Source organism: Typopeltis vanoorti, chromosome 13 (genome assembly GCF_054136105.1).
Source record: "Typopeltis vanoorti isolate ZY-2024b chromosome 13, IOZ_Tvanoo_1.0, whole genome shotgun sequence".
NCBI classification, from domain to species: domain Eukaryota; kingdom Metazoa; phylum Arthropoda; class Arachnida; order Uropygi; family Thelyphonidae; genus Typopeltis; species Typopeltis vanoorti.
In genome coordinates this window covers 128,831,480-128,858,942 of record NC_143561.1, presented here as the reverse complement: position 1 = coordinate 128,858,942, position 27,463 = coordinate 128,831,480, and the positions used below count along the sequence as shown (strand labels likewise).

Genomic DNA, 27,463 nt, shown 5'->3' with positions numbered 1-27,463 from the left:
AATGGTCACCCACTCCATTCATCATCGTGAACACCTGTCCTTCCTTCATTAAAAAGTCTTACCCATCTTCATACCACTGAATCGCTCATTGCACGTTCTCCATAAACCACAATAATTTGCCAATGAATTTCAGCTGCTTTTTAACGTTCCTTGCATTCAAGAAATGGATAACTGACCTAATTTCACATGCAGCAAGCGATTCGATTTTCTTAGACATTATAAATGCACATCAAGATGTGTATGCACTAGGAGAATGTCTGAAAATGGTACCAACGGCTAATGAATCAACTAACTCAGCACGCATGCACACCATTGCGATTGCAGTGCTGCAATGAAAATATTTAAAAACGGAACTTACTTTCTGGATGTCCTTCATATATTAATTGATTATCTTAATTTGATAGCTGTTTACTGATATAAAGGCAACTCTTTAATGCTACATGACAACTTGTAGCATTAAAATTTCATAAGTCTCATAATATAATCACTTTCAGAACCTTCAGTTTCTTTTATACCTTGCTGAGTTATGAAAATGATTATTTTTTCCTTCATTCATCTTTATCTTATATCCCTCCTGGAAAGGAGAATAAAAAAAAATTAAACTTTTATTCTGGAAAATTAATTTAAAAACTGTATACTGAGTGCATATTCATACTAGTTTTTATGTAAATCACAGAGGAGGAAGAAGAGCTAAGAGAAGCACCAAAGGTTTAAGCAACAGGCAGGGGCCTGAAATGGCCAGAAAGTAGTTAGTGTAATTATATCAACCTCACTATCAAAAAAATTTCTTCCACCTCTTTTTGGCTTGTACTTTGTATATTCTGTGTGTTAAAGACAAGACTAGCACAAGTAAGGATAATATATAATTACATTTCTATTGGTTTATTAAGTGTGTAATAAACTGAAAAGTTTATTATGCACTAAACTTCACATATATAAGTACATAAAGGTTTAACCAGAATGGTTTCACAAAGCATTTGCTGGTCAAAAAGGCATGGTATCTATATACAAAGGAAATCAATTAAATGAATTCAAGCATAGTAGTTGCAGTGATGGTATACACATACAGTTCTTTTGGCAGAAGGGACATAATGGCATGATTTGCATTTTTTTTATTTAATCAGTTCAAGGAGTTCAAATATGTTCAAGAAGTAAAATGTTTTTTTAGTATATCTTGTGGTCACCAAATGTTTAGATTCGGTGTAGAATTGCCACCATAAAACTAACATTCTAAGAGAAACACAGTCTGAAGTGAAATTGGGGCTGCAATGGAGTTGATGAGAATTGTTGCGCATTCCTACCCTAGTTTTGTAAGTGTTTACAGACCCAGAGAGTATGTTAGCAAACAGTTAATCAATCAATGATTGAATAATTATTTACACTTATTTAAAATTAATAAATTGTTTTTCTGTATTTACCTAGAGTATAAGTCAGTTTCTTAGGACTCTTCCATTAAGAGGATGAGATATTTAGTGAAACACTTCTGAAGTTATTATGGACCATTTACAGAACCACAATCCAATATTCATAAAAAAAATTGGATATTTCATGATGATCATCATCACTTATTCATGTATGAAAACTGAAATATATATAGAAATGTTCGTATAATAAAAACTCATGGGATAAAGTCTATTAGATGAAAGTGAACCAAGCTGCTCTGTTTTTTTGTGCCAAAATGGCAGATGGTTCATGAGCCACATCTTCAAAAGGAAGTTTTTATATATTGCCAAAACTGTTTTCTTGGTCTATCACTTTCCCTGTATCCATTAGTTGGCCTGTAGGGAGCAAAAGCACTGAACATAGGTGAAGGTGGATGATATATAGTATTATACAGATGATATATTGCAAGATAATATTGATACTGTCTTTCTATTTGAAAAAATATTAAACAAAATGTAAACTATCTCATGAAATTGCAATATGATTGCATTAATTGGAGTGAAAGAAAGAAAAAAATTCATACACAATGTATTCAATAATGAGCATACATAAATGAAAGGAAGTTTGAAAGAATATACAGTATTAAACAATAAGGGTTAAACAGCATTAAAACAGGAGATATTCTATGTGTTAGCTTAATAAGAACAATCACCTCAAATGTTGCAGCACCTTCAACTCGATTAACACGACACACATCATCAAGTACAATTTGGCCCTGTGGTTTCCTTCCAGTATCATTCTGAAATTAAAGAATTATAAATCATGAAGATGTGACTTTCGTAGTTATTTTATTTTTTTAAAAAGTACTGTTAATAAAAAATATTCTACAATTAAACTTATATAATTAGATGAGATTAGTTCATATTAAGATCACAAAAAGTTTAGCTACTTAAAACAAGTTTCACTCACTTGGGATTTGTAATAACAGAGAGTACCATTTTTTAAAACGAACCACCTTCTCCTCCATGTCTTGAATTTTCCACCTAACTTTGTCAAATACCCACTTTTCTCCAGTGATTCCTACAAAACACCCAATTAGTTATAAGCCATTCTTAATATTAATAAATATAAAACTTTGTTTCAAGTGAGATAAAAAGAAAAAGTCAAGTCACTCAATGTTAAACAAAATCAGTTTTGTACATTCAATGAAAGAAGTAAATGTAGAAAACTAAAAACAAGGTAGAAATTTTACATTTATCAAAAATAAGGCAACTCGGTTTACCTGTTTATTCTTTTCTTTTCTGAAGAAAATAAAGACATATTAGAATTATTTGAATGAGTAACAGAAAATGTTTATATATGTAATTTCTATATATCTGAATTATGAGATGCAGTCTATCAGTTCTTTAGAGAGATGATAGAAAGATGGGAAGAACTATGAGGAGTACCAAAGATATAGCTTTACAAGATGAAGAGACTGAGTAAATGGGCATGGGAGTGGAATGAGATGTTCAATGTTTAAGAGTATACAGTTTTAAAATGCAAAAAACAATGAAATGCAGAGCATACATACATTTGGTAGGGAAATACTGGAGGAAGTAGAGGAAATAAGACATCTGGGGGTGATGGTTGATAGTAATTTAAAATTTAGAGGATGAATTGTTAAAATTGTAAGGATAGCATAATGAAAGGGCCTGCCCTGTGGAAATAGCATTTATATCTATAGCATAAGGCCATCAGAAGGAAGCCATTCTGAGTTCTCAAGTTAGCCATTCCATGGCATGATCAGGCAGTCCCCCCCCCCCAGAAACTCATGTTTTTCATCTCATAAACTCAAAAATATCAGCCATACAACCCACACTAATTCAAACAGTAATATATTGAATGAGAAACCACATCATAGTGGCACTTGTCTGCCTCTCTTCACTGGATGGCATTAATAATTAGCTATAGTCATGACCTTTGATTGCCTATTGGTGGAGAAACCCTCCACCCCACCCACCTCAGGCCCCAAAGTCAGATGGGGTTAAAATGGTCTTGCATGCCCGCTATAGGGAATAAAATACATTAGCAGATTTATTGAATTAGCATAATGAATTTTGACAACAATGGGGAGGATACTGACTTGTAGAAATGCAAGAGGAGTTGAATAAACTAGACAGACTGGCAAATGAATGGGGCTGTCGGTTCAATGCAGCAAAATGTAAAGTCTTGAGGTTTGGGATCCATAAATGGGAGGATGCATACTCGATAGGAGGAGCTGTACTGAAGGAGGTAGGGGAGACAAGAAATCTCGGGGTGATGATTGATAGAAAACCGAAATTCAGGGAGCATATTGCAAAGGTGGTGAATGTAACTCAGAGGATTGCTGCAATACTGATTTGGTCCCCAGGATTTCAAGGGATAAATTGACTGTGGAAAGGGTACAGAGGCAGATAACAAAGATGGTTTCAGGAACTGTACAATATGAGTTATGAGGATCGACTGAAGGAATGTGGACTGCAGAGTTTCGTAGATAGAAGAAGGAGAGGTGATATGATCGAGACTTTTAAACTGATGAAAGGCAGTTACAGGGTAGACATTGGAGAGTTCTTTCACTTGGTGGAACGGCAGGAAGGAGCGATGACAAGGGGCCATTCCTGGAAGTTATGAAAGGAGGCTGTGTGCAAGAGGGTGAGGAGTGGTTTCTTTGCGTGGAGGGTGGTTGAACCGTGGAATGCATTGACTGAGAGAGTGGTTGGAGCGAGAACGGTCAATGGGTTCAAGGAGTGGTATGATATAATAATATCATATCAGGCCTGGATAATAATAATAATAATAATTATTATTATTATTATTATTAACATTTGACCTCCACGGAGTCAGACTCATTGTGGGAGGTACAGACAAATGCACACAAAGCTCATCCAACCGTGCTTTAAACTGATTCAGTGTGTCTACACCCACAACACACTCAGGCAATGCATTCCACTCACTAACCACTCTCCACGCAAAGAACCTACTCCTCACTCCTCTGCTCACACCCTCCTTATACAGTTTCTAGTGATGGCCTCTTGTTCTACCCCCCTTCTTTCTATGAAAAATCTCTTCCATGTTGACCTGATAACAACTGCTGACTAACTTATACGTCTCAATCATATCCCCCTGTCCTCCTATTCAGTCTGTCCGCGTACTCCACAAAACAAAGACTAATGACCACCTTTCTGAATCTTCGCTGGACCCTTTCCAGCATATCCTCATCACCATGAAAACATGACGACCAAATCTGTGCACAATAATCCATATGAGGCCTAATCAAGGCTTTATACAATGGCATCATAACTTCTCTATTTCTGCATGTCAGGATCCTCTGCATCATTGTCATTATCTGATATGACGTCTTCACAACTAATGCAACGTGGCTCCGGGATTTCAGGCCGTTGTCCACGATGACTCCTACATATCTCATCTCCTCTACTTCCATTAAAGTTTCCCCACCAAGTGTATAATTTGCATCCCATTGTTGCTTACCAAATCTCAAAACCTTATACTTTGCAACATTGAACTGACAGTTCCACTTACTTGCCCATTCATACAATCTATTCAAGTGCTCTTGGAAGGCCATAACATCCACTTGACTCTGCATTGCCCCAGTTTTGCATCATCTGCAAACAGCTGCATATCACTAGTTAAACCCATCCAATATCATTAACATATAAAGTGAACAACAACGGACCCCTAACCTGACCCCTGTGGCACATCACTAGTGACCTTTCTCTTTTGGGATACAACACCCCCATATACAACTTTCTGATACCCATCTAACAGCCAGTCACTGATCCAACTCAGAAATCTGTTATTCAATTCCATCTGTTTCAATTTATTTAAGAGCTTGTCATGTGGGAGTCTATCAAAAGCCTTTGCAAAATCTAAGTACACCACTGTATATGCATCTCCCTTGTGCAAGGTATTTGTCACCTTGATATAGTACATAAGTAAGTTAGTGAAACATGATCTCCCCTTAACAAACCCATGCTGATAATCACAGAGATTACTGTTGTTATCAACCCATTTCTATATCCTACTTCTCACCAATCTCTCCAGTACCTTCACCACAACTCCAAATATACAAACCATCCTATAATTTGCAGCTACAGCCTTATGCAGTGAAACAATTTTACCCTCCTTCCAATTACTTGGAACCTGTGCTGTTGCAAAACTCATATTAAACAGGCATGCCAATGCTACTGCCAGTTCCATGGAACATTCCCTTAAGATGCGTGGTGATATGTCATCAAATCCTATCGCCTTACTAACATCAAGTTATTTATTTCCTCAAACACCTCCTGCTCACTCACAATTAAGCCATCCTATCCTATGTTCTCTACACTTAATGTCCTCACTGAAGACCTCAACAATATCTTCTGCAGCAGTTACCATTCTACCACTTTCATCCATTAACTTTATCTCACCATGATCATTCTTCTTTCTACTTGCCACATATCTAAAAAATTCTCTAGGGTTTTTCTTTGCCTGATTTCCCAATTTCTGCTCTTTTGTTTTCCATACTTACTGATTCACTCTCCTGGCTTGTTCTTTATATTTTTGATGTCACTGATTATTACCATTATTCATCTGGTGCTTCCTTCAAAGTACTTTCTTTTCCAGATTTCATGCTTAAGCTCCACATGCATCCATTTTACGCCTACCTTATTCAGCCTTTTGGCCTTCAAAATACTTTCACGAATTGATGCTGTTATGTATTTCTTTGTCAGTTCCCATGCAGCATTTATTTCCTTACAGCTCAACTCTTCATTCCATGTTATAGATCAAAGCTGTCTCCTAAGCTTGTCATAATCACCACCCTTATAATTCCACATATATCTTTTCCTTACAAGAGTGCATTCACTTCCTCATTTCTCTAGCTTTTGTTTCATTTCCATTTTTCATAACTTTTGTTTCTACATCCTTGCATTCTTTCACTCCCTCAGTTTCTCTAGCTTTCGTTTCATTTCCGTTTCTTTCATGCACACCACCTATCTATTTGGTAAGTTTCACATTATTTTCATCATAGTCCAACAATATATTACACTTCCAACAAATCCATACTGTCTCTCATCTCTCTCTCTATCCCCAAACACATCTCTTACACTCCATCATGCATACATATTGCACTCACAAAATCGAATCAGTTTTGAAAAATCTATGTCGCCAATTCCACTTTACTTTCGCAGCGCTCGCCTACTAGCACCGGTCATTGCCCACGTGGTTGACCATTGTGTTATACTTAATTGGCATTTATAGCTGATATGGTATAACACAATGCATGATCGGCATTGTGTTATACTTAAAAAAAGGCAATTTCGACTAATAAATCTGCCAGAATTCCCAAATATCAACAATAAAGATGGTATGAAAATTCCAAGGATCTGGATGGCACACATTCAGCCAACCTAATTTGAAAGATTCAACACAAGTCAGGACTCTAGCCAATCTGCTATTATTAGAAACCATTCCACTCCAACTGGCTGGAATGATGTTAATATAATGTTAATATATGTATATAGTAGACAACACAAATAATAGGACTTTAGCGTTGATGTATAATTTTTTTTTTTTTTTTTTTTTTCCCACCAGAGGTCAGGCCAACAATTGTGGTAGCGGTTAGTCAGTGTCTTTAACGAACCAGTATGATTGTAGTATAGCTTGTTTCCTGTGTATATTTGTACGCTCCAGAAGATGACCTTGACATAAAGGTCGAAACGTCGAATTGTAAAATTTTAGTAATAGTAAACTAAAGTTTTTATTCAAACACGGTAGTTGCCTCCATAATTTCCAAAAATGCATTATATCACTATAGTTGAAGTCCTCAGTAATGATTGCTCACTTTGCACTTGCCAAAGTAATTTACCTAACCATTCCCTGCTCATTGCCATCTATATTCCCTGGTCTGTAGCAACATCCTACTAAATATCTTTTTCTATAAACATCCATCCCACACCATATGAGAGGAAGAGGACTGAAAACTTCTGATAAACACCTAGAACAAAAATGATATTAAATCAACTGATATAACCACAAGAAAAAATATATCTTAAAACTCTTTAACCCCACAATGTTTCATCAAATTGTAATAATTTATTCTTTTTCTTTTAGTTTCTTTTTCTTAATCTAGACATACAGAAGCTCACAGCGATGTGGGTTCCCAAATGTCTGAATGCTGACCAAAATAGAGAAAACATGTACTGTCATCTCAGGAGATTTTAGGTCATTGTGAGAAATTAGGAGCAAAAAGACATGTCAGAGGTTTTGAAGAAATTAGAAGATACAGAGGTATGGGCCATCATGAAGTTTTTTTGTGCTACAAGTCTGCAACTGAGATTCACCAAACTATGTGTGAGACTTTAGGGGACTGTATCCCAGCAGTTGCCAGATGGGTGGCCAAGTTTAAAACTGGGCATTTTGAGATAACAGATTAGGAATACCTTCCACAGTGATCATACCTGAAAGCACCGATGCAATGTATGCCATGATCCTTGATGATAGATGAATACCAGTCAAAAAAAAAAAAAAAAACATTGCAAAGACTCTGGGGATATCCAGGGTACAAGTTGGGGTCATTATACACCAAAATCTGGACATACAGAAGCTCACAGCAATGTTGGTTCCCAAATGTTTGAATGCTGACCAAAAGAGAGAAAACGTGCTGTCATCTCAGGAGATTTTGGGTCATTTTGAGAAATCAGAAATAATGTTTTTGGCTGGTATTGTGACTGTTGATGAAATATGGCTTCCTCACTATGACCTAGAGACCAAACAACAGTCAATGGAGTGGAGACACAAAGGTTCTTGCCACTGTCTTTTGGAAAATTTAATCGCATGTAACACGATATGGACTGTGTAATCCTTACCAAGTACCTCAAAAAGGCAAAACTGTTACAGCAGCAGTTTATTCAACAGCTCTGAAGGAATTGAAGGAAAAATGCTGTGAAAAACTAAGGAGATGCATGTTGCTTTTGCAGGACAATGCACCTGCTCACACTGCTCATGAAACCCAACAGACAATTCACAACTTGGGTTTTCAATGTCTGCCTCACCCACCCTATTTGTCAGACCTGGTCCCATCTGACTATTTCTTATTCCCAAATTTCAAAAAACACTTGAAAGGAACAAAATTTACCACAGATGATGAAGTCATATCAGCAGCTGAGAACTGGTTTGTGCAACCAGGGAAAGACTTTTTTCTCAGAGGATTGCAAATGATGCAGCAGCGCTGTAACAAGTGTATAACACTTCGTGGAGAATATGTAGAATAATGTGTAAGTTACATGGTTCTATCCCAATTCCTTCATGATAATTATCTCATATACTCTCAAAGCCATCAGTGTTATTTCCATTGTGATTTTCCAACCTGAGACCGCACAACTCATCTCTTATCATGAATAACACTCCACTACCATGTTTACCTTCCATATCCTATCAAAATACGCTATACCTTTCAATTTCTATCCCTGTTAGAACATTCTCCTCAGCTGACCACGTTTCACTGAAACCAACAACCTTTGGAAAGACTGAGTCAATCAGTCCTTTCATATAAGAAATGTTTTTTCATAAAATACGTTTTCTTTTAGGGTATATAATATAAAAAGACATAAAATTAATTCATTTTTGTTCTAGGTGTTTATCAGAACTTTCCAGACCCTCCCCATAGAATCTCTTAGTCAAAGAATTTTGTTTCTTTACGGATTGTATTAGGATATTTCCCTTCAGTACCCAAGTAAACCTTGAGCACTGAAGTGAAAGTCAATAAGTCTTATGGGCTTATTGAGTCTTTAGATCCAAGTTATTCATAAGCAAACACGACAAGATAAATAAAAATGGTTTCATAAAAATAAGACAAATTTAATTAAATAGTTGCACTCATCTGTGATTGTAATTAATGTAATTCCGAAAAAAAAAAGTTCGGGAAATTTGTCTATTTTATTTATTTATTTATTTTTCCTATATTCTCTTGAGCAATGCGAAGCATGATTTTTTTTTTTGTGTGTGTGTGTGCGCGCGCGCATAAAGTCACTAATTTTGTGTTGTGTTATATTGGACTTTTGATTTTTTTTTTTTTTTGGAAGATATGACATTCAAGCATAAAAATATATAAAAATGATATAAATGTGATGTAATAACAAAGCATACAGCCTCACAAAAAAAGACTACACATAACCTACTTTTAGAAAATATGATAGTTTTTTGAGACCAAAATTCTTGAGGGACAAATGTTAAATGTTCGACAGCAACATGTGGTGGAAGGAACACAAGGATCAAGAGTTTTAGATTTGGTCTTTGCATCAGAGAATATTATTATTATTATTATTATTATTCAGGCCTCCAAGGAGTCAAAAGACTCATCGAGGGGGGTCCTTCCTAAGACATAAAGTCTGTCAAGACTCATCGAGGGGAGGTCCCCCCCTGAGAAACACAAACTTTATCATACCACTCTTTAAAGTCACTGACCGTTCTCGCTCCCACCACTCCATCAGGCAATGCATTCCACGGCTCAACCACCCTCCACACAAAGAAACCACTCCTTACCCTCTTGCTCACAGTTTCCTTTCGTAACTTCCAGGGATGGCCTCTTGTCATCACTCCTTCCCGCTGATCAACCAAGCGAAAGAACTCCCCAGTGTCAACCGTGTAACCACCTCTCAACAGTTTAAAAGTCTCAATCATATCACCTCTCCTTCTTCTATCCGCCAAACTCTGCAGTCCACATTCTCTCAGCCGATCCTCATAACTATCATTGTACAGTCCTGAAACCATCTTTGTCATCCGTCTTTGTATCCTTTCCACAGTTAATTTATCCCCTTCAAATCCTGGGGACCAAATCTGAGAACAATAGTCCAAGTGTGGTCTGATCAGAGACTTATACAACGGAATGATAACCCTCTTATCTCTGCAGGTCAGTGTCCTTCTCATAATAGCAGCAATCCTCTGTGTTACCTTCACCACCTTTGCAATATGTCCCCTAAACTTCAGGTTTCTATCAATCATCAACCCCAGATCTCTTGTCTCCCCTACTTCCTCCAGTATAACTCCTCCCATAGAGTATGCAGCATCCCATCGATGTTTCCCAAACCTCAAGACCTTACATTTTGCTGCATTAAACTGACACCCCCATTCATTTGCCCATCTATCTAGCTTATTTAAATCCTCTTGCAGGGCTACCACATCTGCGCTATTACTAATAATCCTTCCCAGCTTCGCATCATCCGCAAACAACTGAATATCCCCCTGCAATCCACTGGCTATGTCATTGATATAAAGGTTAAACAATATAGGTCCTAGTACTGACCCTGTGGGACCCCACTTGTAACCCTCTGAATCCTGGAAACTGCTCCACCATACACAACTCTCTGATACCTATCAGACAGCCAATCCTGAATCCAGTTGACCAATCTGACATCCAGACCCATGTGCTGCAACTTAAATATCAGCTTATCATGTGGCACCCTGTCAAATGCCTTTGCCAAGTCTAAGAAAATTGCAGTATATGCCTTTCCCTCATCTAATGCTCTTGTAACTTTATTATAAAAGGCTAGCATATTGCTAAAACAAGAGCGTCCTTTCACAAATCCATGTTGATTCTCACAGATAACATTACCCTCATCTGCCCAATGCTGTACACGGTCCCTCACTACTTTCTCCAAGATCTTAACAACTACTGATGACACACAGACTGGCCTATAATTAGACCCTTCTAGTCTGTTACCACCCTTATGCAATGGCACTATCTTACCTTCCTTCCATTCCCTGGGCACCTTTGCCAAAGCCAGACTTTCATTATAAAGCCACGTTAAAGGTATTGTCAATTCGCTAGCACATTCTCTCAAAACTCGTGGTGAAATACCATCCAGTCCCACAGCTTTACTGACATCCAGAGTACTCAGTATCTGAAACACACTCTCCTCCTGTACCTCCAGACCTCGTACCAGTCCTATCCCTCTAGCATTAAAATTGACTCCTCTAGGATGAAATACTCCAATAAAGTGTTCATTGAACAATTCCACTATGTCCTCTGCATCAGTCACTCTATTCCCATTTTTATCCCACAATATCATTCTTCCACAGTCATTTCTCCTCCTACTGGCCACATAGCTAAAAAATTCCCTAGGATTTTCTTTGGATCTTAGGGCCAATCTCCTCTCATATTCCAGTTTCGCTTTCCTTACCACACGAGTCACTCTTCTGGCCTGTGTCTTATATTCTTCACCCATCCTCTCTTCACCTGTCTCCTTATATCTCTTCCATAGCCTCTTTTTCACATGCAGTTCCTGTTTAATGTTGTTTGTCATCCACTTTACTCCAAATTGCGCCCTCTTCTTCACTCGTGGTATACAACTTACCATTGCTGATAACAAATATTCTTTCACAATTTCCCACGCACTGGTGATATCCCGGCCTTCCAATTCCTCCCTCCATGAAACTTCCCGAAGTTGACGTCTAAGACTATTATAATCACCTGCCTTATAATTCCACATAAGTTCCCGTCTCTTTGATACTCCTGCATGTCTATTCATTTTCCATGTCAACACCATATGGTCACTCTCTCCAACTGGTGGGAGAGACGTCAACTCAGTTATTATCAACTCTTCTGATGCTATAACCAAATCCAAAATTTTTGAACCTCTTGTTCCCTCTGTTACATGTTGCCTAAGACATTTGTCCCTTAAGAATTCTAGAAATTCCATTCCCCTATTGTTACATGCATGTTCCTCTCTCCAATTTATACTACTGAAGTTAAAATCTCCCATAACAATCATTCTTCTTGCACTTGCCAAACTTAGCTGTCTAAACATCTCCTGGTCCCCATCCTCTGTGCTCCTGGGTCTGTAGCAACACCCCACTAAATATCCTGTCTTGCCTACCTCTAGCTCACACCATACGCTCTCAAAATCATTTGTCTCACTTCCTTCCAAATTCTCCACTCTTAGAGGACATTGGTCATCACTTATCATAAGCAGCACCCCACCACCACGCTTTCCCCTCCTATCCTGACGAAAAATGCTATACCCAGCGACTTCTATTCCTGTTTTTATATCCTCTTCTGTCAACCACGTCTCAGTGATCGCAATAATTTTTGGCCAGGCTGATGCTATCTGCGCCACCAATTCCTCTCCCTTATTCCGGATACTCCTGGCATTAGTATACAGCATATAAATGCCATTGTTTCTATACCCAGCCTTATCCCTTCTAGACTCCACTGGGCTCAGTGTTACCTGACATTGTCTCCCTTCTCCCAAGTATCCATTCCCACAAGAGGCCACCCCTGCTATCATCCTCCCTGGGACACACTGACTCGTTCAGAACAGCAATCTCTCCAGATGCCTATGCCCTTCCTCATTCAAATGTAAACGGTCTCTCGCATACAACTCCTCTCTTTCCTCAAACGCACTCCAAGCATCCACATATACCAGTCCTCTCTTGTCACACATTCTCGCTATTATGCCATTCAATATCACCGCTCTTCTGCTCAGCTCATCATTATCATACCTAGGCAACACGCACACTATTTTTCCTCTCTCTGTCTTCTTCCGTACAGTCTCAAGCAAAAATCTCATATCTCTCGCTGCCCGACTTACATTACCACTCAAGTCATTCGTTCCTACCATCACAATCATCTCATCCACCCTTTCACCTCTCTTAATTGCCATAGCCACCCTTTCTATTGTTCCTCCTGGCAAACACTCCTCACGCATCCTATCTTGAACACCACGAATCATTGAGTCGCCATACATTATACCTCTTACCATTCCCTCGCTCCTATTGTTTCCATTCTCTCCTCTTCTTTCATTCCCATACCTCTCTCTTCTACTGTTTCCATTCTCTCCTCTTCTAGCACTCCCATACATCTCTCTCATTCCCTCTCTCCTACCGTTTCCATTTTCTCCACTTCTAACACTTCCATATCCCTCTCTCATTCTGTCTCTCCTACTACTGTTTCCATCCGCTCGTCTTCTAGCATTCCCATACCTCTCTCTCATTCCATCTCTCCTACCGTTTCCATTCTCTCCTCTTCTAGCACTTCCATATCTCTCTCTCTCATTCCGTCTCTCCTACTGTTTCCATCCTCTCGTCTGCTAGCATTCCCATACCTCTCTCTCATTCCCTCTCTTCTACTGTTTCCATTCTCTCCTCTTCTAGCACCCCCATACCTCTCACTCATACTCCTTAAATTCTCTCTCTCTCCTACTCTGATTTGCCTTGCATTTATCTCTTCCATTCTCCTAATCTTATCTTTCATACTTCTGCTCTCATTCACTAGACATTCCACCTCCTCTTTCAGCTCATCTATCTCCCTCTGCAGGTCAGTCACTCTTAATCTAAATTCACTCTCCCATACAAAACCATCTCCTAAACTTCCACAGTCACTCACACCTTCCACACTATCAACTATTATTTTCTCATTCGCTCCTATCATACTACTTGTCTTCCTATTCTCCGTTCCTGGAGCAACAAAGTCGGATATCGATATATCTAATGTATTTATTTCCTCCAACTGCCTGCATTTGGCGCACATACGCTCTCCACTCTCTTTAACAAGCCACATATGTAATTCCCGAGAAGCATACATGCCGCAAGTACTGCATGCCACAAAGTCCTTTATGATATTGCTAATAATTGAGTTTTTAAATGGCGGAGGACTTGGCGTTACACCACTTGCGACTGCTGCTGAATCCACCATCATTCCTTACTGCCGAGTAGCGTAATCTTTAATAATTATTCAATTAATAAATAAGAGGGGGAAAAAGTACAAACATCAGAACATTTAAAGTACTAAATATAATTAAATAAACGAAATATAACTAAATACAGTAACTTAGCTTCGTTTTGTCTTCCACCGTTACGCGTTCGATTCCGACGGTACCAACATATATTGTATCGCGACAGCAACTAACTTCCAAAAAAACAACCACTGAAGTACACTCGTATTCAGAGAAACAATTTAGCACTCAAAAACGTAGAAAAACGGGGGAAAAGCGGACTATTCACCGATTAAAAATCACTTTCTTCTGCACAGCTCAAATTCACCGCCACGTGCTACGGCGACGCTAGCGCCACTCCCTATATGACTAACTAAAATGTTAGTTTTGACCCCTCCTGGTGCGAGCAAACATGCAGTCCTGACCTGGAGGCTGAATGACATGCAAAAATATCAAGGAGAAAGGAATTATAAGTCAGGTAATTTTAATAATCTTAGAAATCAAATTGGGGAAGTTTTGTGGATTGAAGAATTGAAAGTGAGGGATATCAGCTGTCCATGGGACTAGTGAAATGGTAAATTGTATTCTTCAAGTTGAAAAGATAATACAATTTGGTGTAAAGTGGATGACTAATGAAATCAAACAGGAACTGCTAATGTAAAAGAAGTTAATGGAGGAAACATAAGCGAAAGGTAAACAGCAGTTGAATGAGAAATATAAAACTCAGGCCAGAAAGGTGAGTAATATACTAAAGAATTCCAAAGTGAACGAGGAGAGATTAGCACCACAGCCCAAGGAAAATCCTAAACAATTCTTTTGTTATGACCAGTGGGAGGAGAAATGATTGTGGAAGAATGACCCTCTTAGATGGAAAAAGGATGTTAAGTGATCAATGCAGCTGATATAGTGGAGCTGTTTAATGATTGCTTTATTGAGCGATTTCATCCTGGAAAAGCAGGTTTTATTGTTAGAGAAATGAGAAGGGATGAAGGCAGAGAAGTGCAAGAGGAGAATGTGTTTTAAATAGTGTCAGTACTCTAGAAGTCAATCAGACAGTGGGACTGGATGCAATTTCACTGCATGTTTTCAGAAAATGTGCTAAAGAAATGACATGGCTGTTCATTGAAAGTCTAGCTACTGGGAAAGTGTCCATTCAGTGGAAGGAGGTAAGACAGTGTCATTGCACAAGGATGATGGTAGAATGCAGGCATTAAACTATAAACCAGTTTTTATTTCTTCTCTGGTCATTAAGATTTTGGAGAAATTAATGAGAGACTACACACAAAATTGGACAGATGAAGGTAATATTATCTGCAAAGGTCAGCATGGATTTGCTAAAGAGTGCTCTTGTTTCATTAATTTGCTTACCTTTCATAATGAACTGACAAGGGCAGTTGATAGGGAAAGGCATATACTGCTATTTTTTTGTAATTTTGCAAAGGCATTTGATAGGGTGCCACATGATAAATTGATATTTAAGTTGCAACATATGAGGTTTAGACATCAGATTAGTAAATTGGAATGGAAATTGGCTGCCTAATAGATATCAAAGAGTTGTGTATGGGGGGGGGGGGTATCAAGGAAGAGAAAGGTCACACAAGTGGGATTCCAAAGGAATCAATACTGGGACCATTGCTTTTTTAACCTTTATGCTGATGATACTATCATGGGGTTGCAGGGAGATATTCATTTACCTGCAGATGATATGAAGCTTGGAAAGGTTATTAGTAATAGTGCCAATGTGTTGCCCTTCAGGAGAATTTAAATAAATTGGACATAAGGGTAAACTGAATGCAGATTTCAGTTTAATGCAATTAAAATGTAAGGTCTTGAAATTTGGGATCCACCGATGGGTTGCATACTCTATTGGTGGATCTATACTAGAATAAGTGGATAAGACTAAGGATCTTGAGGTGATAGTCAATAAAAATATGAAGTTTACTGCACATATTGCAAAGGTGGTGAAGGTAAGAGAATCACTGCAATACTAAGGATTTTGACCAGAAGAGATAAAAGAGTGGTGATTCCATTGTATAAAATCCTTTCATGCAACAACTGAATTATTGTGCCCAGATTTGGTTATTGGGATTTGACGAGAATAAGTTAACCTTGCAGAGGATACAGCAATAGATAGCCAGAATGATATCAGGACTCTACAGTGTTAGTTATGAGGAAAAACTGAGGGCATAGAGACTACAGATTTTGGACATCTGAAGAAATATCAGGTAGCACTTAGTCAATTGCTAGAAAAAAGTCCATTACCTAAATGACTTTTAGTGCTGTCTCAAAATCTAGATCTTTAGAAAGCAAGATTAATTCTTCAATAGAAGGTGGCTATCCAGAAACATTAACAACTATCTTCTCCAGTGGAAAATAAGGCTGATAACATCCAATAAGACAACTGAATTTTTGTATAAGGTTCACTTGCATATCAGCAATATTTTGTATGCAGAAAGAGTAGAGATAGGAAGCACCTACTTGAAGTAAATTGGGAGATAGAGTTGCAAGTAGTCCATCACGAACATTTAATTTCATTACTTAAGAAAGCTAAGCAGTTTTCAGCCTAGGATGTTGTAAGATAAGTTATGATCAAATACCATGCATGAATTTTATGAGCTTTGGGAGACTGAAAGTTTTCTTTCAACCTGCAACAGGTAGATATCTGGGCTGCTCTACATCTTTTCAGCAATCTAATCCAGTTTACACAACATGTTTAATTATAAGTTTTCCATAACAGATTACAGAGTAATTTGGTGCTTTCACAAAATCTAGAATTTTAAAAAGAAATATTAATTCTTCAGTAGAAGGAGGCTACCCAGAAATATTGATCTTTGGTCTTTGCCAGTGGATGAAAAAGAAGGCTAATGACAGCCAATAAGATGATTGACAGAAAATTAACCTTAATTAACCTAGCTCTTGGAAAAGCTCAGAAATAATTATGAACTGGAACATGATTAGAAACAGAAATAACTATGATAATTAATTAAACTGAATACTTATCATAGTTATTTCTGTTTCTAATCATAGTTTCTAATCATAATACTTATGTAATTTTTATTAGCACAAAATTTTTGCCCTACAGAGTAGTCTTTATTTCACTCTGAAATGAACACACTCTCTCTCTCTCTCTCTCTCTCTCTATGAAGGAACAATAATTTTATTATTACTAAAGCAGATAACGATAAAGCATTAGTAGTTAAGATCAAAATGAATACTACAGAAAATTAGTCTTAATGCTATATGAATATTCCACATATTGTCCTCTTCCTAATGATCCTATGGGTACCCAAGATTAGGAAATTAAGCTCACTTACTGATAATGTCTCTTGACAAGATTAGGAAAACAAGAAGAAACTTAAATGCTACCAAGGGCATCCCTCCTTATTTGTATGGGCTTCCAAAGTCCACAAAGTAAATATTCCATTACCTATGGTGGACTACATTGGCTATCCTTGCTACAAAACTGCTAAACACCTTTCTACATTACTTACAGCATTCACAGGAAAATCCTCTTCATTTATCAAGAATAGTTCTAATTTCAAAGCTAAGATGTTGCTTAGCCTCTGTAGTGCAAGTGGAAGAATGACGGTATATTGCACCTTTCATTGGAAAAGGGCCTAAGTCTGATTCTTGTCATGATGGAAGGAATCTTTATATGGAAATTTTCAATTGAAGGTGAGTTAGCCGATCTCATACAAAGCAGTTGTCACCAATGCATCCAACTCATTCTTGAGGTAGAAAAGGATAACAGGATTGCTTTTTCATATGTCATTATACTTCATCAACCAGATGGCATCCTTCATTTCTAAGTTTTGGGAAGAGGCCCAAACTAGAAGAAACCCTACTTAGAACCCATACTGGACTTTACTCATGCTTTTTCACACTACCATGCTTGTCAAAAATCTGGCACCATTAAGACTGATATATTGGGCTCTCTCTTTCTCTCTGCTCTACTGAAATGCTAGACTCTCAGAAATAAATCATATCAGTCTACTTTTATGGCTTTACTGAACCTTATGTTAACAAAATCATCAATAGTTATAATTTCCTTGTCATCAGCCTCTCATCATGGTGATACAGCAGTAGTCCATCATGTTACCATTCCTTATGTTAAAAGTGTCTCTGAATGTATAGCGAAAGTATTTAGAACTATTGGCCTAAAGATGGCCTTTCACACTATTAACATGATTTCTATAAATTAAAGATACCAAGAAGTTATATACTTGATTTAATCCTTTATCCAAGTGTAAGCAAACAAAGTTTGCACCTGAAGTATTTTCAGGACTGGGGCAACTCGTGGTAAAGGTGGTATGACTTCACATCACTTGCCTTAGTATCCCATAATGCAAAGTACATCTCCTTGCGGACATGCATAATGCTATGCATTATCGGAAGAGTCACTAACCAGACCAGTTTCCCTATTTAAGTGCAGGGTTACCTCTCCAAAAACTTGTGTGATCACTCAGATACCCAACAATGAGCGACCTGAGTGATCATATAACTCAGTAGGTTGCTCTTCTCAGTGACAGGCTTCCCTGCCAACTTACAGAACTCTCATATTCCAGGAAAAGCATCACTCAAGGAAGCCCTAATACAGGCCACCCCAACAGATCCAAATCTCTGGATGCTCAAAAGTTCCCTAAGGCAAAAACCTTAAGGGAACAAAAACTTTGCTCCCCCAGAATCAAACCAATTCGTTTTGACTTTTATTGAGGTCTCATCAGTGGGACCCAGAGGTGATTCCAAGGTTGAAGTAATGCAGAAGTCATATTTTTCTATGAGTTGCCAAAAGGTGTCACACCTTATTATTATAATACTCTGGATTAGAGATAGATAGTTGTTGAAAGTTTTTCCACTTGGTTATGCTATAAATTAAAGATACCAAGAAATTATATACTTGTTTATATAATTATATAAACAAGTGGTTTAATCCTTTATTCAAGTGTAAGCAAACAAAGTTTGCGCCTGAAGTATTTTCAGGACTGGGGCAACTCACGGTAAAGCTGGTATGACTTCACGTCACTTGCCTTAGTATCCCATAATGCAAAGCACATCTTGCGGACAAGTATAATGCTATGCATTATGGAAAGGGTCACTACCCAGACTGGTTTCGACCTTTATTGAGGTCTCATCAGTGGGAGCCAGACCCAGAGGTGATACCAAGGTTGAAGTAATGCAGAAGTCATATTTTTCTATATACTAAGGTATATAGATGTGTATTCTGTATACAAAGGATACTAAGGCAAGTGATGTGAAGTCATATCACCTTTACCATGAGTTGCCCTAGTCCTGAAAATACTTCAGGCACAAACTTTGTTTGCTTACACTTGGATAAAGGATTAAACCAAGTATATAATTTCTTGGTATCTTTAATTTATAGTATAACCAAGTGGAAAAACTTTTAACAACTATCTATCTCTAATGCAGAGTATTAAAATAATAAGGTGTGACACCTTTTAGCAACTCATATAGAAAATATGACTTCTGCATTACTTCAACCTTGGTATAACCTCTGGGTCTGGCTCCCACTGATGAGACCTCAATAAAGGTCGAAAGTGATCTGGGTAGTGATCCTTCCCATAATGCATAGCATTATACATGTCTGAAAGGAGATGTGCTTTGCATTATGGGATACTAAGGCAAGTGATGTGAAGTCATGCCACCTTTAACACGAGTTGTCCCAGTCCTGAAAATATCTCAGGTGCAAACTAATTTTGTTTGCTTACACTTGGATAAAGGATTAAACCAAGTATATAATTTCTTGGTATCTTTAATTTATAGTATAACCAAGTGGAAAAACTTTCAACAACATGATTTCTACTTTTTTATGCCCTGCAAAAGATAAACTCCCAAGACTGACCCACCCTGGATTATATTAACACGTTCGCTGCCACGCTACTTCGGCATAGTCTGTTCCCGTACGCCAAGCAATTTCACTTCTTCAAGGTCAGTACGGTAATCTCATTGCCGGCAGTAAGCGTCATACGAGTATACTCGTAGTTGGCTTGTGCAGAGCATATACTATCTATGAGAATATACAGTTTTGATGCTAGCTCCACAAGCCAAGAATTTTCACTTCTTCAAGGTCAGTACAGTAATCTCGTTGCCGGTGGTAAGCGTCATACGAGTATACTCGTAGCTGGTTTACCAACTATGAGTATACTCGTAGTTGGCAGCAAACGTGTTAAATTCCTTGCCATATTTTAGTCCAGGTAGATCAGCAGCTGTGAATTATGATGATATATTATGATGCTAGACTACATAATTCTACTAGCCTGAACAGTTGGAACTGGAACACATTGTCTCACCCAAACATCAAATTTTTGGAAGATTACGGTTCCTTTAAAAGTAATTATCACAAGGAACACTTATATAAAAAAAGTTGTGAAACTTTGTTACATCATCCAAATCTAAACAGAACTGATAAACTAAAATTATCCCTTTTATGTGAAATAGTACTTCGCAAGTTCTGGAAATAATTTTTTTTGTATAATTAATTAATGATCTCTTGATAAGAATACTTTATGAGAACCTTAATGTTTTTTGACTGTGTTACTCTATATCATGTAAGTGCATTATGAATTTTTAATTCAGATGTAATTTTAGTTTATTATTATTATTATATGATATCCCCATCAACACCCTAATTGTGGAAGACCCACACTAAACTCACAAAACCTGTCATACTCCTCAAACTCATTCACTGGTAAGACACTTGCAGCAACTAATTCTGGCAATTCATTCCACTCATTTACCATTCTCCATGCATAAAATCTAGTCCACGCACCCTACACTCTTACACAATGGATGATCCCTAGTTCTCCGACTCTTCATCACATATTGAAAAATCCTGTGCATCAATTTTATAAAACTCCTTTAATATCTTATAAGCTTCTATCATGTCCCCTCTTTTCCACCTATCAACTAAACTTTGTAATCCACACACCTTCAACCTATACTCACAGGGAGTATTCCACAGCCCCTTTCACTAGCTTGGTCACTCATCTCTGAATCCTCTCTACCACCTGCTAATCTCCAAGAAACCCAGGTGACCAAATCTGTGCACATTAGTCTAGATGGCTGAATCAGAGCATTATAAAGAGGGATAATAACTTCCCTATCTTTACTTTTAGTGTGTTTTTCAACATTCAAGTCATCCTCTGAGCTATTTTACCAACTTTTGCAATATGCCTCTGAACTTCAACTCTCTATCAACCATTATCCCGAAGTCCCTCCCTCATCAATTTCCTGCAATCTAGTACCATCGATGTGATACACGGTATGCAACCTTTACAACCAGAAATGCATAACTTTACATTTTGCAACATTACATTGACAATCATTATCCTTTGCCCACAATGCCAATTTATTTAAACTATCCTTCAGGATATATAGATTGCCTTTATCAACTATTCTCCTCTCCAGTTTTGCATCATCGAAAAACAACTGAATATCTCCCTCTTAAATCATTCCCTATATCACTGATATAAAAATTAAAGAGTAGTGGCCTCATTCTAGTCATCCTCATTCTCCTAGATTCCACTCAACTATATCATTCGCTAGAACGGCATAAGTTATGTAATGTTGGAAAGAGCTCCAGAAAGATAAGTGCCATTTTGACTAATAATTGCAATATATCATCAATTTTAGGGTTGCACTATTTATCTTTTATAATGAAGTGTCTGTCTGCATGATTTCTTCCTGATTAATTAGCTGAAATTACCTTTTTTAAGTATAATACAATGGAGGTCACAAGGTCAATGACCGGTGTAACTAGGCAAGCCCAGGGAAAATCAAGCGGGATTAATGGCATAGGCTTTTCAAAAATGATTCAATGTTGTGAGTGCAATATGTATGCATGGCAAAGTTCAAGAGATGTGTTTGTGGAGAGAGAGAGAGAGAGAGAGAGAGAACGATCGAGAGAAAGCATGGATTTGTTGGAAGTGCAATATGTTATTAGACCACGAGGCAATGAATGCAAAACTGACTGAAGCGATAGAAAATGGTATACATGAAAGAAATGGAAATGAAACAAAAAAGTATAGAAACTGAGGGAGCGAAAGAATGCAAGAATGTAGAAGCAAAAGTTAGTGATGAGGGAGCAAAAGAAAGCAGGAATGAGAAAAAGGAAGTAAGGTGTGGCAGAATGAGAGGTAGCGAGACTGTTGGAGTAACAGAATGAAATTGTCAGAATGCAAGATTTGATGAACCAGTTACTGAAAATGAAAAATGAAATGAGCAATATATGGAATGATGTTAGACATCCAGTGGAAACTAATTAAAGTGTGAAAGAGAACAGAATGAAAGTAAAAAGAGTAAAAGAGGTGATGATTGATTCCAGGATAGCAGCATATAGAGATTCCATAATTAGAGGGCAAGCTACGGAAAGAGTCCATAAGGTCTGCTATCCAAGTGGGAGAATGAGTAGGATAATTAAGGCATTGGACATGAGGAAGAAACAAGAAGAGCTAGTCGTGATTGTAGGGACGAATGATCTAAATGGACATAAGAAAGAGTGAGGGTGAATATCAGGAGACTATTGAGAAGAGTGAAATATAACAGTGTAGTAAGAAAGGTCTTCATTATGTTGCTGAGATATGATGATGAAGAGACTAGCATACTATGAATAGTATGCTAGTGGAGCTGCTTGAGGAAAAGGGAGTAAAGTTTGTGGATGTATGGCATATGTTTGAGGTAAGAATGAAATTATACAGTGATGATGGGTTGCATTTGAATGGCTTTGTAGTGAGTGCACTGGAAAAGGTGTTGCTGGATGGAAGTACAGTGTATGATGTGTGCAAGAGATCAGAAGAAAGAGATGAAGGGAAAAATCAGGAGAATGGCATTGAAGAGACAGAAGTGCTTGGCAGTGGAAACAGTAGTGTGAGGGATGAAGACAGAATGCAAGAGGAACAGGGAAATGGATGAGCCTGGGTGGACATGGCATAGGGGATGGACGGTGAAAGTGGCAGTGAATGTGTGTATGAAGATGGAGTATACTGTGTTGTGGGTAGGTAAGTTGAGACTGAGCAGATATACAGGGTGTTCGGGATAAATTTGACAGTTTCGTAAGGAAAAAGAAAATCTTCTTTGTATCTATTAAATTTAATGAATTGACAAAAAAACATTACAGGCAGAGTTAATTACAATACTATCAACAAGATTTACTCAAAATAACCACCATTAGCATCGATCACAGCTTCAATTCTGCTTCGGAACCTCGAACAAGCTGATGCTACAGTCTCTCTGGGAAGGGCCGCAAAAACTGTTTTAATTTTATCCATTAACTGGGCTTTTGTATTACTGGAAGTGCGATTGGTGTCTTTTTCAACTGCGCCCCATACAAAATAATCCATGGGGTTAAGGTCTGGGGAGTTTGGAGGCCAAACATTTGGACTGGTGAAGTCGTAGAAATTTTCAGACAACCATTTTTGACTTTTCCCAGAGGTGTGGCAAGGGGCCGAATCCTGCTGCCATACATACGGCCTACCATTGGCTACCCTTGTTATCCAGGGCTTGACTACAGTTAGCAACTCCACGAACAAAGCCCGAATTCCAATGCCAGGGTTCTTCAACACCTGTTCCTGCAGATTTGCGAGGAATTCTGCTGTACGAACGCAATCAGATCGTCTGCTAGGGATCTTTCTTCTTGCTACATCCTCGTAGTCACCATTGCAAGTCTCTAGTTCATGCCTGATTGTTTTTACTGTATTCAGGGAGCATTGGGCAGCAGTCGTAATATCCTTATTTTGATGGCGGGCACGAATCATCATGATACAAGTTATTCTCGTCCATGATTCAGGTGGGTTCCAGCTATCCATCCTTTCTGACATCTTGTATATGAATGAAGAAGGGTCCAAACTTTTAAATGAAGAGAAGTGTGTGTTAATACATGTAACTTACGGAAAAATATAATTAATTATAAATATGTCAAATTTATCCCGAACACCCTGTATGTGGTAAGTGGTGATAAAGGTGATTGGGCAGGTGTGGAGGGGAAATCACAACCAACAAGTGGCTTGGATAGGACTGGTTATAGACCTAAAAATGAATTACTGTGTTTGTTTACAAATGCCAGAAGTATCAGAATTAAGGGAAATGACATGGTTTCACTGACTGAGTTTATTCGCCTCAGAATCATTGGAATAAGTGAAATATGGTTGAATGAAGATGATATTCTAACAGGAATTGAAATTGAAGGATACAGGATTTTTGAAAGGATAGAAAGGACAAGAAGAGAGGGGGAAGTGCTGTTGAAGATAGCATGGGAATTATGTCCACATAAGGTTGACATGAAAGAGGGAAATAATGGCAATGGTTATGAGGCAGTGTGGTGTAATTTTATGGCTTCTTAAGGATACTGATAGAAGAAAGTTGAATACTTTGGACACGTTGAAATGATGATAGGTGGACTTTTCAAAACAGTAATTGAAGGTAAAGTTCCTGGAAAAAGAGGAAGAGACAGACCCTCAATGAGATGTATGGTTGGTGAGTCTGGAGTGAGTGATCTTCAGAGAGTATATCAGAGAGAGAGAGAGAGAGAGCCTCCAGAAAAGAGTACAACAGAACTACCTGGTCAGAACTGTATGGCACATCACTGGGCAACAGAATGACCATAGAACATCTGATAATGTCTGTCTGTCAGCTATCTCCACACCCAACCATGCTACTAGTTTTATATCCTTTTGCTCCAATTTTCAATAGTTTTCCATGATTAATTTAATTAATGTTTACAAGAATATCTGTTAGGTAAGTTATTTCTTGTTGTCATCACTAGAGATGGCACATGCTCTGTCTTTAAAGGGTTTTTATAATATCTCATTTCTGGGGAAATGACAGTGAAAAGTATATCGAGCATGAGATTAGGTCATCAAGGAATGGAAGTCCTATTTTCTTTAATTTCTAATGAAAAATGCATTTTAGGATTTAAACTATGCATGCAAATGATTAATGAGTTTTTCTTTAATACCTGATTACATGTGAGAAATATCATCCACCTAGCACATAACATATTTTGGGCTGTGTATAGTATTTTCTGATAGACATACCTTTGAAAATCTTTTCAGAGGAATCCATATACATCTTTGCCATATGGATGAATCCATAAATAAGCTCTCTCTTTGTGCTGTGTGCTCACAGTGCTCATTGTTGAAATGTTTCGACAACACACTTTCTTCAATTTGATAATGAGTGCCGAGCAGAAAAAAGGATTAGCCATGGATTTTGTCAATATAGTTATGTTAATGATATTTTTGTCACCTGGACAGGTAAAACCTTTAACACATTAATCACTTACGTAAACATCTTAGACCCCCATAAAATTCCCCCCCCCCCACCATCCCTCTAGAAATGGAAGAAAGAAGACAGGACATTTCAATCTTTGATGTACTAATATTGGCTACCAAGTCAAATCAATTAATATTTTGTGTTGCACAGTAAAAAAATTCAGCACTGGTTGATATTCACATTCCACTTCTCATGATCACCTTTTTTTTTCAGAAATAAGATACTATAAAAAATTCTTAAAGACAGAAACAAGAATTGTCTTAACTAAGAGTGCCTTGTGAAAAACAGCTACAATCTTAACATAATCAATACCATCCTGCAAAAAACACCTGATGACTCTGCTAATCAGGAAAATAAAATTACGAAGGTGTGGTCACTTTACCATACCTCAAAAATATCATGGATAAAATAGTATTGTTACTGAAACAACATCATCATCTCAAAGTAGCTTGAAAAAATTTCCCACGAAAAAATTTTGTGAATCACTAAGAAACCTCATTTGCCTCTCAAGAAGCTGGATGTATACAAAGTTTTTCTGCTCATATGGTATATGCTATGCCAGCCATTCAGGAGAAATATGCATGATAGAATATTTCAAGGATGTTAAGAAAAAGAGATTATACAGTTCAGGTCTAATCTAATCATACTATAAATAAAAAGCATGAAGTGATTTAGTGAACAAAAATGCTGTATATTAAGTCAATAGTTATGCAAGAATGAGAAATAGTATGATGTTCAACTCAATGCAACATCACCAGCTTTTGTCTGCTTTTATAAAAGACCTAATATTCACAGCTAGGTTATTATGGATATTATGCAGTATACATATCAACACTGAACTATACAGACATGTGCTATGTCAACACAATAACAACTATTACTCTTTAAGTGACTCTATTAGCTCTCATTAATGTTTCAAGATTTATTCAGCATGTATATGTATTTAATTTGTCAACAACTTTCATATTCCTGAAGAACTAAGCAGTGTTTAAGAACTGATAGTCTGTAAAAACCCCGTAGAATAAAAAAACCTTTAATTGTATTTTTAATATTATTTTCTTGACCTCCAAGGAGTCGCAAGCCTCACTGTGGGAGTTCAACAGTAGTCAATGCTAAGTCTATCATACCACTCATTAAACTCATCCATTCTTTTATACGTTCACAACCCTCTCAGGCAATGTATTACATGCCCCAACCACTCACCATGCAAAAAAAAAAAAAAAAAACATACTTCTTACCCTCTTACTACTTCCTTTTGGTGTAGGACTATTCCTGGAAATACCCTATGGTATTTCCAGGAATAGTCCCTTCACCTTGTACTGCTATAAGCCCCTCACCCAATACTAATTAGATAATAATGTTTCATCAGCTTATATATCTCAATCATATCCCCCCCCCCCACTTCATCATCTGTCCACCAAACTCTGTCTTCAATCTCTCCTCATAATCAACATTACATGGATCTAATATCATTTTCGTTATCCCTCTCTGCATCCTCTCCAAGATTATTTCATCCTCTTCAAATCTGATGACCAGATATGAACACAGAAATCCAGATATGATCTGATCAATGCTGTATACAATTGGATCACCACCCATTTAATTCTCAAGGTCAATGTTCTCCTTAATACCAAAAATTCTTTGCATTATCTTCACAACCTTTGCAATGTATCCTCTGAACTTTAAATTTCTATCTACAATCCCTTGCTTTCTCCACTTCTTCCAGAATAACACCACTGAGTGATCGTGACGCATCCATCTGTGGATGATCCCAAATTTCAACCATTACATTTACATGCAAACTAAATAATGGAACAAATGAATAAAGATCCATTCACATGCCCACATTTCCAGCTTATTCAAATTCTCTTCAAGAGCCAAAACATTAGTACTATTACTAATAACCCTCCCAAGCTCCATATAATCGGCAAACTAAATATCTCCCTGTAGTCCTGTGCAATATCACTGACATAATAGCTGAACAGTAATTGTCCCAATACTGAACCCTGTGGAACTCCATTCATAACCATCCTATTCCTTAATACTGCTTTCCCATATAC

The 27,463-nt window shown here is 37.6% G+C and overlaps 1 protein-coding gene across 1 annotated transcript in view; it reads right to left on the bottom strand.

Annotated features, from left to right (window-relative positions):
* LOC150100532 (uncharacterized protein CG43867-like) overlaps positions 1-27,463 on the bottom strand; it is a 552,783-nt gene that overhangs the window by 300,419 nt on the left and 224,901 nt on the right. The window contains exons 11-12 of the mRNA XM_090402673.1: positions 2,353-2,463; positions 2,096-2,182 (exon numbers count right to left, since the gene is read on the bottom strand). Of these exons, the coding sequence (XP_090258799.1) occupies positions 2,096-2,182; positions 2,353-2,463 (198 nt within the window). The remainder of the gene's footprint in view (positions 1-2,095; positions 2,183-2,352; positions 2,464-27,463) is intronic.